This window comes from Vigna unguiculata, chromosome 2, assembly GCF_037176805.1.
Source record: "Vigna unguiculata cultivar grain cowpea cultivar isolate G323 ecotype 2 chromosome 2, ASM3717680v1, whole genome shotgun sequence".
Taxonomy (NCBI): domain Eukaryota; kingdom Viridiplantae; phylum Streptophyta; class Magnoliopsida; order Fabales; family Fabaceae; genus Vigna; species Vigna unguiculata.
The window spans coordinates 11,335,013-11,347,553 of record NC_140793.1 but is presented as its reverse complement, the minus strand read 5'-3'; the positions used below and the strand labels follow the sequence as shown (position 1 = coordinate 11,347,553).

At 37.1% G+C, this 12,541-nt stretch overlaps 2 protein-coding genes across 2 annotated transcripts; both read right to left on the bottom strand.

Annotated features, from left to right (window-relative positions):
• Positions 1-4,951: 4,951 nt before the first annotated feature.
• Positions 4,952-7,806, bottom strand: LOC146888331 (uncharacterized). Its single transcript, XM_085669383.1, has 10 exons — positions 7,525-7,806; positions 7,234-7,440; positions 6,906-7,154; positions 6,198-6,830; positions 5,867-6,102; positions 5,631-5,792; positions 5,452-5,556; positions 5,307-5,382; positions 5,130-5,225; positions 4,952-5,047 (listed from the first exon to the last, which is right to left on the bottom strand). Exons 1-10 carry the CDS (start codon positions 7,804-7,806, stop codon positions 4,952-4,954), a joined length of 2,142 nt encoding a protein of 713 aa, XP_085525509.1.
• A 730-nt stretch (positions 7,807-8,536) lies between these two features.
• Positions 8,537-11,095, bottom strand: LOC146888330 (uncharacterized). Its single transcript, XM_085670054.1, has one exon. The coding sequence runs from the start codon at positions 11,093-11,095 to the stop codon at positions 8,537-8,539; it is 2,559 nt and encodes an 852-aa protein (XP_085526180.1).
• Between the last annotated feature and the right edge of the window lie 1,446 nt (positions 11,096-12,541).

The window sequence follows — 12,541 nt, the reverse complement described above, 5'->3', positions numbered from 1 at the left end:
AGTTTAAGTGGTAGGAGGGGTGCAACTTAGTGAAAACTGGGGGTGCAGAACAGGTTTTTGTGGTCCATTTGAGGGAGGAGTGTGCAAATAAAATCTAGGGGTGCATTTAGCTCCTGATTTATTCTTTTTCAGAATTTCTTGATTTTGGACTTATTTTGTAGCTTTGAATATTTCAAAATCACATTATTAATTGACTAAAAATAAATTCCAGCTGCATTAACAAACGTTAGAATATCCAATAATATTTTATGCAACTAAAATCAATTTTTACGCCACTTTTACCAAACTTACTCAATAAATCCAATAATCACAAATCCTAATTAATTCAATCTTTAAGCACAGAAAATTCAATTAAATCCCCAAATTTAAATATTAAATGAGGGCAAAAATTTGAACTCATCAGGGAGGAAGCCCAATAGGCCCTTCCTTAGGGAATATATCCTCAAACTCTTTCAAAAGATTTTCAATTTTAGGAGGTAGATTCTTACGTTCAAGAGTTGTGGCAGTACATGTGAGTGTTCCTTTACACAACAAGAGGCATGAAGGTTGTTCATCATTGAGAACTTGGTTCAAAGATTTTATAGTCAAAATGTTCTCATGTTGAATGACCTTGGGAGAAGGAACACCAATCTCTCCCACCTCAGATTCATCTTTAGTTACTTTTTTTGGGAGAGCGGGAGGACTTTTTTTTTATCCTCTTTTCTCTCCTTTTCCAACTTCTTTCTCATTTGGATTTGATCCTCTACCACTTGGGATGGTGATAAAGGATGCAAGACAAATTTTCTATCCTTGTAAGTGAAGGTGATTTCATTGGTAAGACCATTATGCATGGTTTTCTTGTCAAATTGCCAAGGTCTTCCCAATAAAACATGGCAAGCTTCCATAGGTACTACATCACATAGCACACTATCTTTATATTTCCCTATGGATAACTTGACCTTCACTTGATGTTGGACTGTCAAATCCCCACTTTCATTAAGCCAATGCAATTTGTAAGGTTTTGGATGGGGAATGATAGTCAAAGCCAACTTATCAACCAACCTTGTACTACAACAATTGCAACATGAACCACTATCAACAATGAGAGAACAAGTGTTTTCTAAAATTTTACATCTTGTATGAAAGATGTTCTCTCTTTGTGTTGGCTCTTTTGGAATGGGTTGGTTGCTAAGAAGTCTTCTAATCATTAGAAGGTCTCCTTCACAAGGATAGGCAATTTCCTTAGCCTCATCATTAGACTCCTCACTAGAAGTCCCATTCTCACTTTCTTGCTCATCTTGGCTACTATAGTGGTCAACACCCCTTAAGATTATGGTCTTTTTGGTGGGGCATTGAGATGCAACATGACCTCTACCAAGACACTTGAAACATTTGATTTCACTAGTGCGAGTGTGTGAAGATGTGCCTTCCCTTGGTTTCTCCTTTTCCTTGAAACTTTTAGAGGGTTCCTCTTTGACTTGCTTACCCTCCCTATTGAATTCTTTCTTGGTATAAGAGTTAGAGTAGTCATTTCAAAAATTTTTCCTTAGAATTTTTTGCTCTACCTTTATGCAAAGTTGAACCAAGTCATTTAAGTCTTGGTAGCGCAACAATTCTACTCTATCTCTTATCTCAAGACTTAAACCACTAAGAAACCTTGCAATGGTGGTATCCTCGGACTCCCAAATCCCAGCCCTCATCATATATAACTCCATCTTTTGTCTATATTCTTCCACTTTCATTTTATTTTAATGGAGTCTTTGGAGCTTATCCATTAGCTCTCTATGATAATAGGAGGGAATATGTCTTCTCCTAAGGGCTCCTTTGAGGTCATTCCAATATTTGACCTCGGGACTTTGATTGATTCTCCTATCTCTTTCGAGGGCAGTCCACCAATACATAGCATTGCCCTGGAAGCTAAGGGTAGCTAAGGGTACTTTCCTCTCCTCACTTATTTGATGGCAAGCAAAGAGTTGCTCAACCTTCATTTCCCAATCAAGATAAGCTTCAACATCATCTTTCCCATAAAAGTGAGGGAGGTCTATTCTAATGGCTCTTGGTTCCCTAGGCTCTCTTCTTTCTCTTCTTAGAGGAGGAGGAGGTTGATAGAAGTTGTCAACTAGTCTACTATCTTCTTTATAGTGTGTGACTAGTGTTGGAGTGTGGGAGTACAAATGTTGACTCCTATTACTCATCCTCTCATGCAACCTTTCCATATTTCTTGTTCCCCTCCTCTCTTCATCTAAAAGTTGATGAAACCTATCTCTTTCTTGTTTTTCCCTTTCCCTTGCAATTATTTCATCTTCCTTCCAACGTAGTAGTGCTCTCAAATCAAAGGCAATTTGTTTCAAACTTATTTCTTCTTCATTTGAAGCACTCATACATTGAGAAGGAGGTTGAGACATTTTTTTTTTTAAGATTTTGGTCTTTAAAAGAAAATTTCAAAGAAGAAGTAGATAGCAAAAGCTTTTAGTTCTCCTCAGGAAAGAGAGGTGAATCACTTGGATTGCTTACATACCAAGTCTTTCCTAGCCAAGGGAACTTGAAACTTTTGTACAAAACTTCTTAAATGAAATTAATTCAAAGACTAAGTTGACACACACTAAACTATCAAACAAGAAAATTAAAAACAAGAAAGATTATAAGCTATATGCGGCCTAAGTTTTGGTAGAAGTAGAAGGCACTTGGAACCTTCAAACTTCACCACTAAAAGCGCTTCACTAATGTATAGAAGAGGTTCTAGTTAGGAGATGGGATTGAGTACCTAAGACTCCCCCAAGACACCTAACTAGGCCATGAACACAAGAAGGAAAGCATTACAATTTTACAACTCAATTTGAATACAATCAAAGTGCACAAAATGTAAAAGGTCTTCTTGGCTTTGTCTTCTTGGCTTGGTCCTCACAAGTGTTTCACTCTTGCACTTCCTCTTGATCTCACCAAAGAGGATTCTCTTTCGGGACTAGGTACTCCACCTCCTAGGATGCTACCTTAGGAAAATTAGATCACCTCCAAAAAGAAGTATGCACCAAATATAGAAATCAAACCAAAAGAGGTCAAGAAATAAAGCAAGAAAAGCACAAAATTATAATTGCTAAACCAAAAGTGAATAATGCCATGACAAACTCAAAGGATTACCAAAGAAATGACAAACTAGAAATAAGGTAAAGAAACAAGATAAGCACTCAAATGAATTACCTAATGAATGACACTAGAATGGATGAAAAACAACCAAAATAAGCTAGAAAACTGCACTGAATTTGATTTTTCACTCACTGCCAGTCCAAAAACGTGAATTCAGGCCTCTGCTTCAGATATTTTTCATTTTTTCATTTCTCAACATTTTTCAATGATTATTTTTTTCACTTTTTCGTCTATGTCTTAGCTAAAAGAGGCAAAAATTAGATTTGGATTTGCACCGGCCAATTTTTTATGATAAATCAAATACAAACAGTGTGCAGTCAGACAGAAACTGGAACAGCACTAAAATGCAACAAAATAATGCTCTCAAACTCAAGTGATGGTAGTGATTCTAGTGTACTTCTTTTGCCACTTTCTTTTGATTCTTTTTGGCACTTGCTTGTATTCTTTTTGTGCTCTTTTTCTTTCTTTTTATAGCTCTTACAGCAGCTAGTTTCCACCTCAAAACAGAATCACCACCACACTATGCTTGATCATTTGCATTTTAATGGAAACAAAAAGCACAAAGGAGAAGGAAACTTAAAGGAATCAAAAGAAGATCATGAAACACAATGAAACACAATGGAAATTGACTCTAAGACATTGCTAAGATCTAAATAGCAATCTGAACTCAAAAACAGAAATGAAAAAGCACCAAAGCACAATTAATTGAAAGGAAATTTAGTGTGGTTTATGGTGATTTTAAGCAAGCACAAGGAAAATTCCCACTGGACATTAAGATAACTAAGGTTATCTAGATGTGAAGGTTCATTTCCAAGGCTCAAAGAGAGAAGAGAGTGTTAATTTTTAAGGATTAAAAACTGCACTCAAATCTGAAAAAAAATTCAGCAACACATCACCAACAAATTCAAAGAAAATTAAAAGCTAAACAAGGAATTAATGACATATATGGACTAAACATGACTCTAGACAAAACATATGGATCTTAAAATCAAAATAAACTCAAGAATCAAGAGAATGAACTGAACAAAAAAAAACAAATACTCAATTAAAATGAAAAGTAAATGGTAGAAACCAAATAGAACACCTAAAGCACACAAGGATGGTTCAAGATGAAGCAAATGAAGATGAACCAAAGTAAAAAGACATTAATACTCAAAATAAAATGAACAAAAACAGCAAGACAAGTAGGAGAAGTGATGAACAACACGGAATTGAAAAAAAAATGGAGAAGAAGCACTTAACTCACTAAAACCAAGGCTCATGATACCACATGATGGCTTCTCACTAGTGCAGGGAAGGGAAATGACAGCGGTTATTTTCAGCTTTTGGCTTCGGGTCCGCAACCGCTGCATATACGACCGAGGTAAAAAGCCAGTAGTTTATGCCTCGGTTACAACCCGAGGCATATAAAATATTTACTGCCTCGGTTTCCGCCCAACCGAGGCCTAATGCGTACCAGAAATTCAAAAAATAAAAAAAATTTAATATACTTTCTGCCTCGGGTCTGTTTTGACCGCGAGAGAAAGTGCACTTTACTGCCTCGGTTCTGGTCTAACCGAGGCATATGGCCATTTAAAAAAAAAATTAAAAATTCGATGATCTTCTGCCTCGGTTTTGGTTACAACCGAGGCATAAAGCTATTTTTTTTTTTAAATTCTAGTCCTATTTCATTCAAATCTAGCACATTTAACCTGCAAATTTTGAACCAGAAATACAAACCCAGCCAGAAACAATATCATATTATAATTGATGGACTCATTACAATACTTAAATACTATTCATATTGTAGCACTCATTACAATATCATGTGCTTCCATAAACAAATATACTAAGTACTATTGTACATTTGAATAATATACTTTGCCAAAGCTATCCTTAAATATTTGATGGACTTGACGGGGATTGATGTACTGGTACCAAATCTCTGCACACAAGAGAATAATTTAAATTAGTATATAAACTAAGCCAAAATTGCATATAAGTATTTTATATAGTGAAACAATTACCGTTTCCCAACCACTTGTGATACGAGCACGTACAATGGTTGATATCCATTGCATTACATAGTAACCGCACTCATATGAGCCGGTTTGTAAATTACACTACAATGAATGCACATATATAAGTAATTGATGAAGAAAAGAAATTGAATAATTATAATACTATAGACCAAAATAGCAAACCTTGAGGCTCAACCATGCTAGCCTTTTTGTCATAGCAGTTGATTTCCCTAACAACATGCTATGTCCAGCGATTGAACTATGAAAAAGGTAATGTGTTAAGATACAATTATATAAGAAAGAAAGTTCATAAAATTAAGGTTCTTACCAATCTATAACTTGTCTCAGATGGTTAGGAGGAGGCCTGTGCAAGGAACAAAGCCACACAGCAATGTTGTCCTTCATGGAAATTACAACTAGTTGCCAATGACGCCTGCAATAAAAAAAAATTCGTTGTTGTACCTTAAAATAATATATTATAATTAGAAGTCAACAAACTACACTTACCCAGAAATATAAGGGACAAAATATATTATCTTCCCTTGTCCAAAGCATTCAGTGACGTATGCTTGAATGTCATTAAATTTATTGCCTACATGAGTGAGTTGGGGGTCTATGAACCCATATACATCACTCAATCCCATATTGTTACTGACACTAAAAATATACCTGGACAAAAACATTTATTTAATATAAGTTACTATATAAATTAATTAAACATAATGAATAGTTTAGATGCTTACATCATCCATAACTGAATAAGGGTAATATTCAGTTCTTCTGTACCCGACGCAAGCTCTAAGACATCTTGCTTATGCAAGTACATTGGGATGTCACTATCTCTCCCAAATACATCAGAATCCCATGGAACTACCATCGGCTTATCACTAATGATGTCAGCAAGCTGTTGTAATGCACCAAGAGGATCGTCCAAAGATATTGGAATTTTCATAGGTTCAGGACTTTCCACTTCATGCGACTATTAGTACATGGAAAAAATAATTTGATTGTGAACATAAATAACATGTAAACTTAAAATGCAAAGTACTATAAGGTGAGTTTGGGGATCCATACCGAAGGGTCAGAAATAGAACCAACTAAATCTTTAGGCCAGGCGAGGAAAGACTGAAATGCCTGTGCCACAGTATATACCTCATCTGTTGGCACAGGAACTAAAGCATCTGGTATAATAACTTCCTCTACAGTGACCTTAACCTCATCATCCGCCAGCTCCATACCATGAAGAATAGTGGCTGCCTCAAATTTTGTTCCACGAGCAACTAGTGTCTTCCCTGTACCATGCAGAACATATAGTTCACATCGATGAGTGTTGTCTGCATCATCCCCTGGTACAGTTGGACCCGAGCAACTCCCCTTTTTGCTTCTACCTGTTGGGGGCACAAAAGGTTCTGCTTGGGGAATTAGTTGCGGAGGGTTGCCATGACCACCAAAATGTTGCTCGAATTGACGCATAACCCTTTCAGTGATTTGTTCTGTCAACCGTTGAGTTAGTTTTTCTTCATACTCAGCACTATGTGTCCATGAAGATTGACTAGAGGAGCCACCAAAAAATTGACGAATGCCGACTCCTGATCCAGCAGCACGCACACGTCCGGGGTGCTCAGGTTGTCCAATTGCAGTAGCAAGAATATCATGACGACCTTCTGGAATGAAAGTACCTTGGGAGCTCTGCTCAACCAAGGAGTCCTACAAATAACACAAGAAAATTAAAAGAAACTCGGTATAAAATGATATTAATATTTTAGTGATATTAACTCTTACAATTTTTTCAGAGATTTCTTGTGCAGTTTCGGAAGTGTAGGTGCCCGATGATCGTAGGCGGGCTAACTTCCACTTTTGATGACGAGATGGTGGTGAAGGAGGCGCAAGACAATCATCTTCAGAAGGTGGGGGCCTAGATTTTTCTTTTTCCTTCAATATCTTTTCTTCAAGCTTTCTATACCCACCACGAGACAATATGTGTGGGTTTTTATTTTTTTTACTTATTGCTTGGGCTTTTGTACTTATTTCCTATAACATATAATTGATTTTATGAATTAGTTCAACTTGTAGACAATTTCAACAAATTTTTGAATTCAAGTAAACTAACCTTCCATCGCTCAGATGTACGAGACTCAACAAACTGACGCCAAGTGTCTTCATCAATTGAAGTGTATAGCTCACGTGGATCTTCATTCTTTTTAGATCCATAGACATACCTAGACGTTAGTTTTGTCTTAAAACCACGAAAATCTTCGGCGACTGCTGCCAGACATCTATGTTTAAGTGTCAACACATTTGGAATATCAAATGTCGTCTGCAATAAAGAAAATGAACATCAATAAGTGTTTTACCAATATAATAAAAATATAAATTAAAAAAATTACGTGACATAATTTACCGTTAGATCCTGCCATATCATGTTCCGTTGAACTTCAGATACATGATCGAAACTAGGAGTAAGGATGGATATTCTTTCACGTGCCAGTACTCCTAAATAGCTTCTAAAGAGGTCTCCATTACGACCTGAAGCTTGACCAGTGATGACGTCAATAATGACATGAGTCTTCTTACCTTTAGCTTTTCTCAACATGAGCTTCCTCAATCTAGTGGCTCCTCTGGTGGTTCTCTTTTTAGGCAATTCATCCTCCGATGATGATGATGAAGTCTGATGGTCAGCCATATATTTGTTGTTAAAACAAAAAAATACAAAAGATTAATAACAAATAACATATTATTTCACAAAAGACGTAAATTTATATAAACAATTCAGATTCATACATAAAGTTATGGATTGGTCATATGTATATTCCCTCATCGTGATCTTCCCGAATTGCTTGTACATCGTCAAGTACTGGGGCCTCATCAAAATTTATCGCTGTTTTAAATGGATGAGTGTCAGCAATATGAAGGTTACTCAAATTCTCTTCATTAACATCAATTTGTTTCTTGCTATGAAGAGCAACAAACCAATGTTCAGTTGCAGGATCTTTTACATAAAAGGCTCGTCTCGATAACCCACCTTTCGAAAATCAACTAGAGTCATACCCGATTCATCAATTTTGACACCACTCTTATTATCAATCCACTTACATTTGAAGAGTGGAATAGTGAACATAGTATAGTCAACCTCCCATATCTCTTCTATTACACCATAGTACGTCATTGACCCAATTACCGGATTTTGATCTTTGGATGTGGAAAATTGCAGCGACTCAGCTTCAAGACTCACTCCACTATTTTGTACTGTGCTTTTATCATCCAAAGACTTTGTGTAGAATGTGCAATTATTAATTTCATAACCTGTAGAAGTTACGACATCAAATTTCAATCCATTTGCTAGCCACATCAAAGTCTCAGAAGATTGTGAATCTTTCAAAACCTCATATTTAAACCAAGGCATGAACGTTTTGTTACGTTTTGTTATGCTCCATCAACTGCCATTTCTCTGATTGTCTTGGATGTTGTTTCTTTACAATGGCTTTGTGTGCAGATAAGTAAGGGATCACCTCATCAGTGTTGTTCAATATGTATAGATGTGCTTGCAATGGTTCTGCGCGAGATTTGGTTACCACATTCACACCCCGGATGTTGTTACTTATAGAACACCTGTTCAACCATGATCTAGGAGGAACTCCTATCGGATTTGCTTTTGTCATGTAATCTGAACAAAACTCAATACTTTCTTCTGTTATATACCTTTCAATCATTGAAGCTTCTAGACGATATTGATTTTTCACGTACCCTTTCAAAATCTTCATATAGTGTTCAATAGGATACATCCATCTTAAGTATACTGGCCCACAGAACTTGATTTCTCTTACCAAATGAACAAGCAAATGTACCATAACATCAAAAAAGGATGGAGGGAAAAACATCTCCAACTGACACAAGATGATAACAATCTCACTTTGAAGGTCATCTAACTTTAAAGGATCGATGACTTTACTACAAATTGAAGAGAAAAATGAACACAAACGAGTTATAGCTTGTCGAACATTTTTTGGCAAAATTCCACGAATAGCCACCGGTAACAATTGTTGCATTAAGACGTGACAATCATGAGACTTCAGGCCAACAAGCTTCAAATCCTGCATTGACACTAAACTCTTAATATTTGAAGAGTATCCTTGTGGTACCTTGACACTTTTAAGACAAAGGCAAAAACTTATCTTTTCTTGTCTAGACATGGTGTAACATGCGGGAGGCAAATAAGTACGCTTACCAGCCTCCCTTGGTGCCAAGTCTTTGCGAATATTCATTTCAAGCATATCCAACCGAGCATTTACTCCATCTTTTGTCTTTCCTTGAATGTTAAGTAGTGTACCAATCAAGCTATCACACACATTCTTCTCCACATGCATTACATCTATGCAGTGTCTAACCTTTAACTTCGACCAATATGGAAGATCAAAAAATATTGATTTTTTCTTCCAAGGGCTCGTTGTAGATGATTTCTTAGAGGTTTTCCCAAATACATGATGTATTTTATTAACTTTTTCATGAATTTGAAATCCATTCAATGGAATTGGTGCATCATCATTCTCTTGATGTCCATTAAATGATTTTTTTAACCTTCGATAAGGATGATTCGATTGCAAAAATCTTCGATGGCGCATATATACTGTTTTCCTTCCGTATTTCAATTGATGAGCTGCAATATTTTCTTCACATATAGGACATGCTTTATGACCCTTGACACTATATCCTGACAAATTACCGTAAGCTGGAAAATCATTAATTGTGCAAAATAACATTGCACGCATCATGAAAGTCTTAGAAGTAAAAGCATCAAATGTTTCAACCCCATCCTCCCACAACATCTTCAAGTCTTCAACTAGTGGACTGAGATAAACATCTATGTCATTTCCAGGCTGTCTTGGACCGGATATCATCATAGACAACATCATGTACTTTCTCTTCATGCAAAGTCCAGGAGACAAGTTGTAAATAAATAATATAACGGGCCAGCAGCTGTGGTTGGTACTTAAATTACCAAATGGATTCATTCCATCAGTAGCTAAACCAAAGCGAATATTTCTACATTCTTCACCGAATTGGGGGAACTCGTGATCAATATTTTTCCATTGCATTGAATCAGCTGGATGACGAAGCAGGCCGTCACATCTTCTCTCATCTGCATGCCATCGAAGGTTTTTAGCGTCTTTTGGATTCGCAAACAAACGCTTAAGTCTAGGTACGATTGGAAGGTACCAGACTACTTTCAAAGCGGGTCCATCCTTTTCTAACTCACCTTTATCTTCATTGTTGATTTTCTCCTTGTACCGTGATAAGCCACACTTCGGACACTTTTTCAATCCTTCAAATTCTTTCCTATAGAGTATGCAATCATTAGGACATGCATGTATCCGTTTATACTCCATACCCATCGGACAAAGAATTTTTTTGGCATCATAGTTGCGAGTGGGTAGTGTATTTCCATCTGGAAGCATTTCATTCAACAACACTAATAATTCTGTGAAACTCTTATCGGTCCACCCATTAGTCGCCTTCAAATTCATCAATCTTAACACCGCTGACAACCTTGTAAACTTAGTTGAACCAACATACAACGGAGTCTCTGAATCAGTAGAGATTGTCTCATACACGTGCGCTTGGGCAAAAGCTTCAGCGCCAACATCACGAATCATGTCCTCTAATTTGTCTTCTTCATGTTGATCTTCCACGATGGAATCCACAAAATTTTCAGTTCGGGAGACAGTTGGAAAGTCTATTAATTCGCCATGCCATGTCCATATTGTATAACTTGGAAGGAAACCATCGCAAATAAGATGTTCCCTAATTGCAGTTGCATTCAACTTTCTCGCATTCAAACAATTCACACAAGGACATCTAAACTTCACTTCATCATCACTTCTACCTTCATAACGTTGCGCAAATTGTATAAATTCTTCTACTCCTTTCTCATACTCAACACTGATGCGTGGCAAGTAAATCCAGTCTCGATCCATACGTTTATATACTGAAATTGTGTGAACAATTTCAGTCATCTTTAAATGAATGATCACCTCGCTTTTGTATTTAAGGTGTGACCCTATCCCATTCAAGAAGATTCACTTCTTCTAGTTTATTGGTACATATTAATTTTAAAACACATATCTTAAATTTCACGAAATTTCGCCAGCATTTCGCATTGGTCTTCAGGTTACACGAAATGAAAGTGATTATTAACCACAGTCAAATATGCACCCAAAGATCAATACAAAACACAATTGACAAATATTCATGAATATTGAGATATGTATATTAAAATAGACATGCACTAATAAACTATTAAGAAGTGATTAATCTTCTTAAACTGTCCAACCGGACAATTCAAGATTGAATACATTTAAATTATTAGTATTGTCTCCTTTTAAAAAAAAATACACATTCTTTAAAAAAAATACTTGGAGACAAGTAAATAATTTTCGTATTCAATCTCAAACGGGAAACTATGGCTAACTCCATGCAACGACAATTTGAGATCAAACAAAATAAATTGATTTACTTTAAAATATAAATAAAAAACATACTAAATAAACAATATACTAAACAATTATAAGCTCATAATAAAATTAAGAACCTAGAGTGTGAGACGTGAGTAGCAACGGAGGAGAATCAATTGTACCCACAGTCGGACAACAGGGATACTACGTCAACACTGTCAAAAGTTTAAAATAAATTCTCATGAAATTGATACATACTAACTCCTAGGATCCAAATTATCTTCTAGTACAAACAATCCAAAATTTCTTCCATATTTTTAATAATCTCAAATTCAAGATTGAAAATATAAAAACATACAAGCAATCCAAAAAAATTAAATCCAGCGGATCCAAAAATAATCCAAATCGTAAAAATAAACATACCAAGGAGCGGTGGATTGAATGGAGGCAATGGCAACGGCACCGGAAGAACCTCCTCGAGCTGCGTGCAGTGGCTGTGGAGGCAGACTGAACAGAATTGCAGTAGCTGTTGCTGATGGTTTCTCGAAGAACAAACACGTTGCGGCTCCAGTGGCAGTGCACGACTCCTCAAAGGTGCAACGACGGTGGTGATTGGTCGAAGAAGAAGAAGAAGCCGCGGTGGTGCGGTGCTGCGACGAAACGATGCCCTAGAACGTTGGAGGTGTGCGGGATGGTGGGAGCTCTACGTCGGAGGTGTGCGGGACGGTGGCGCAGAGCTGCGCTGGTCGTCGGAGAAGGGCGGAGCAGTGCGGTGGTGGTTGGTCGAAGAAGAAGAAGCCGCGGCGCTGGAGCGTCGGGACGGTGGCACAGAGCTGCGCTGGAGCGTCGGAGGTGCGCCGGAGGTGCGCCGGACGATGGGACCTGTGCGTGACGGTGGTGCTGGTCGTCGGAGAACTGAAGGTTGGCCGGAGAAGACGAACTCGCAGAACAACGGAGAAGATGAAATCG

What these genes read in the sequence shown, in the direction of transcription:
- LOC146888331 (XM_085669383.1), bottom strand. Translation starts at nt 7,806, where the DNA reads ATGGCTGACCATCAGACTTCATCATCATCATCGGAGGATGAATTGCCT. An exon ending in AAGAAATCTCTGAAAAAATT is followed by an intron (nt 6,831 to 6,905) that starts GTAAGAGTTAAT and finishes TGTTATTTGTAG; the next exon opens with GACTCCTTGGTTGAGCAGAG. An exon ending in TTTGTCCCTTATATTTCTGG is followed by an intron (nt 5,557 to 5,630) that starts GTAAGTGTAGTT and finishes TTTTTATTGCAG; the next exon opens with GCGTCATTGGCAACTAGTTG.
- LOC146888330 (XM_085670054.1), bottom strand. Translation starts at nt 11,095, where the DNA reads ATGGATCGAGACTGGATTTACTTGCCACGCATCAGTGTTGAGTATGAG.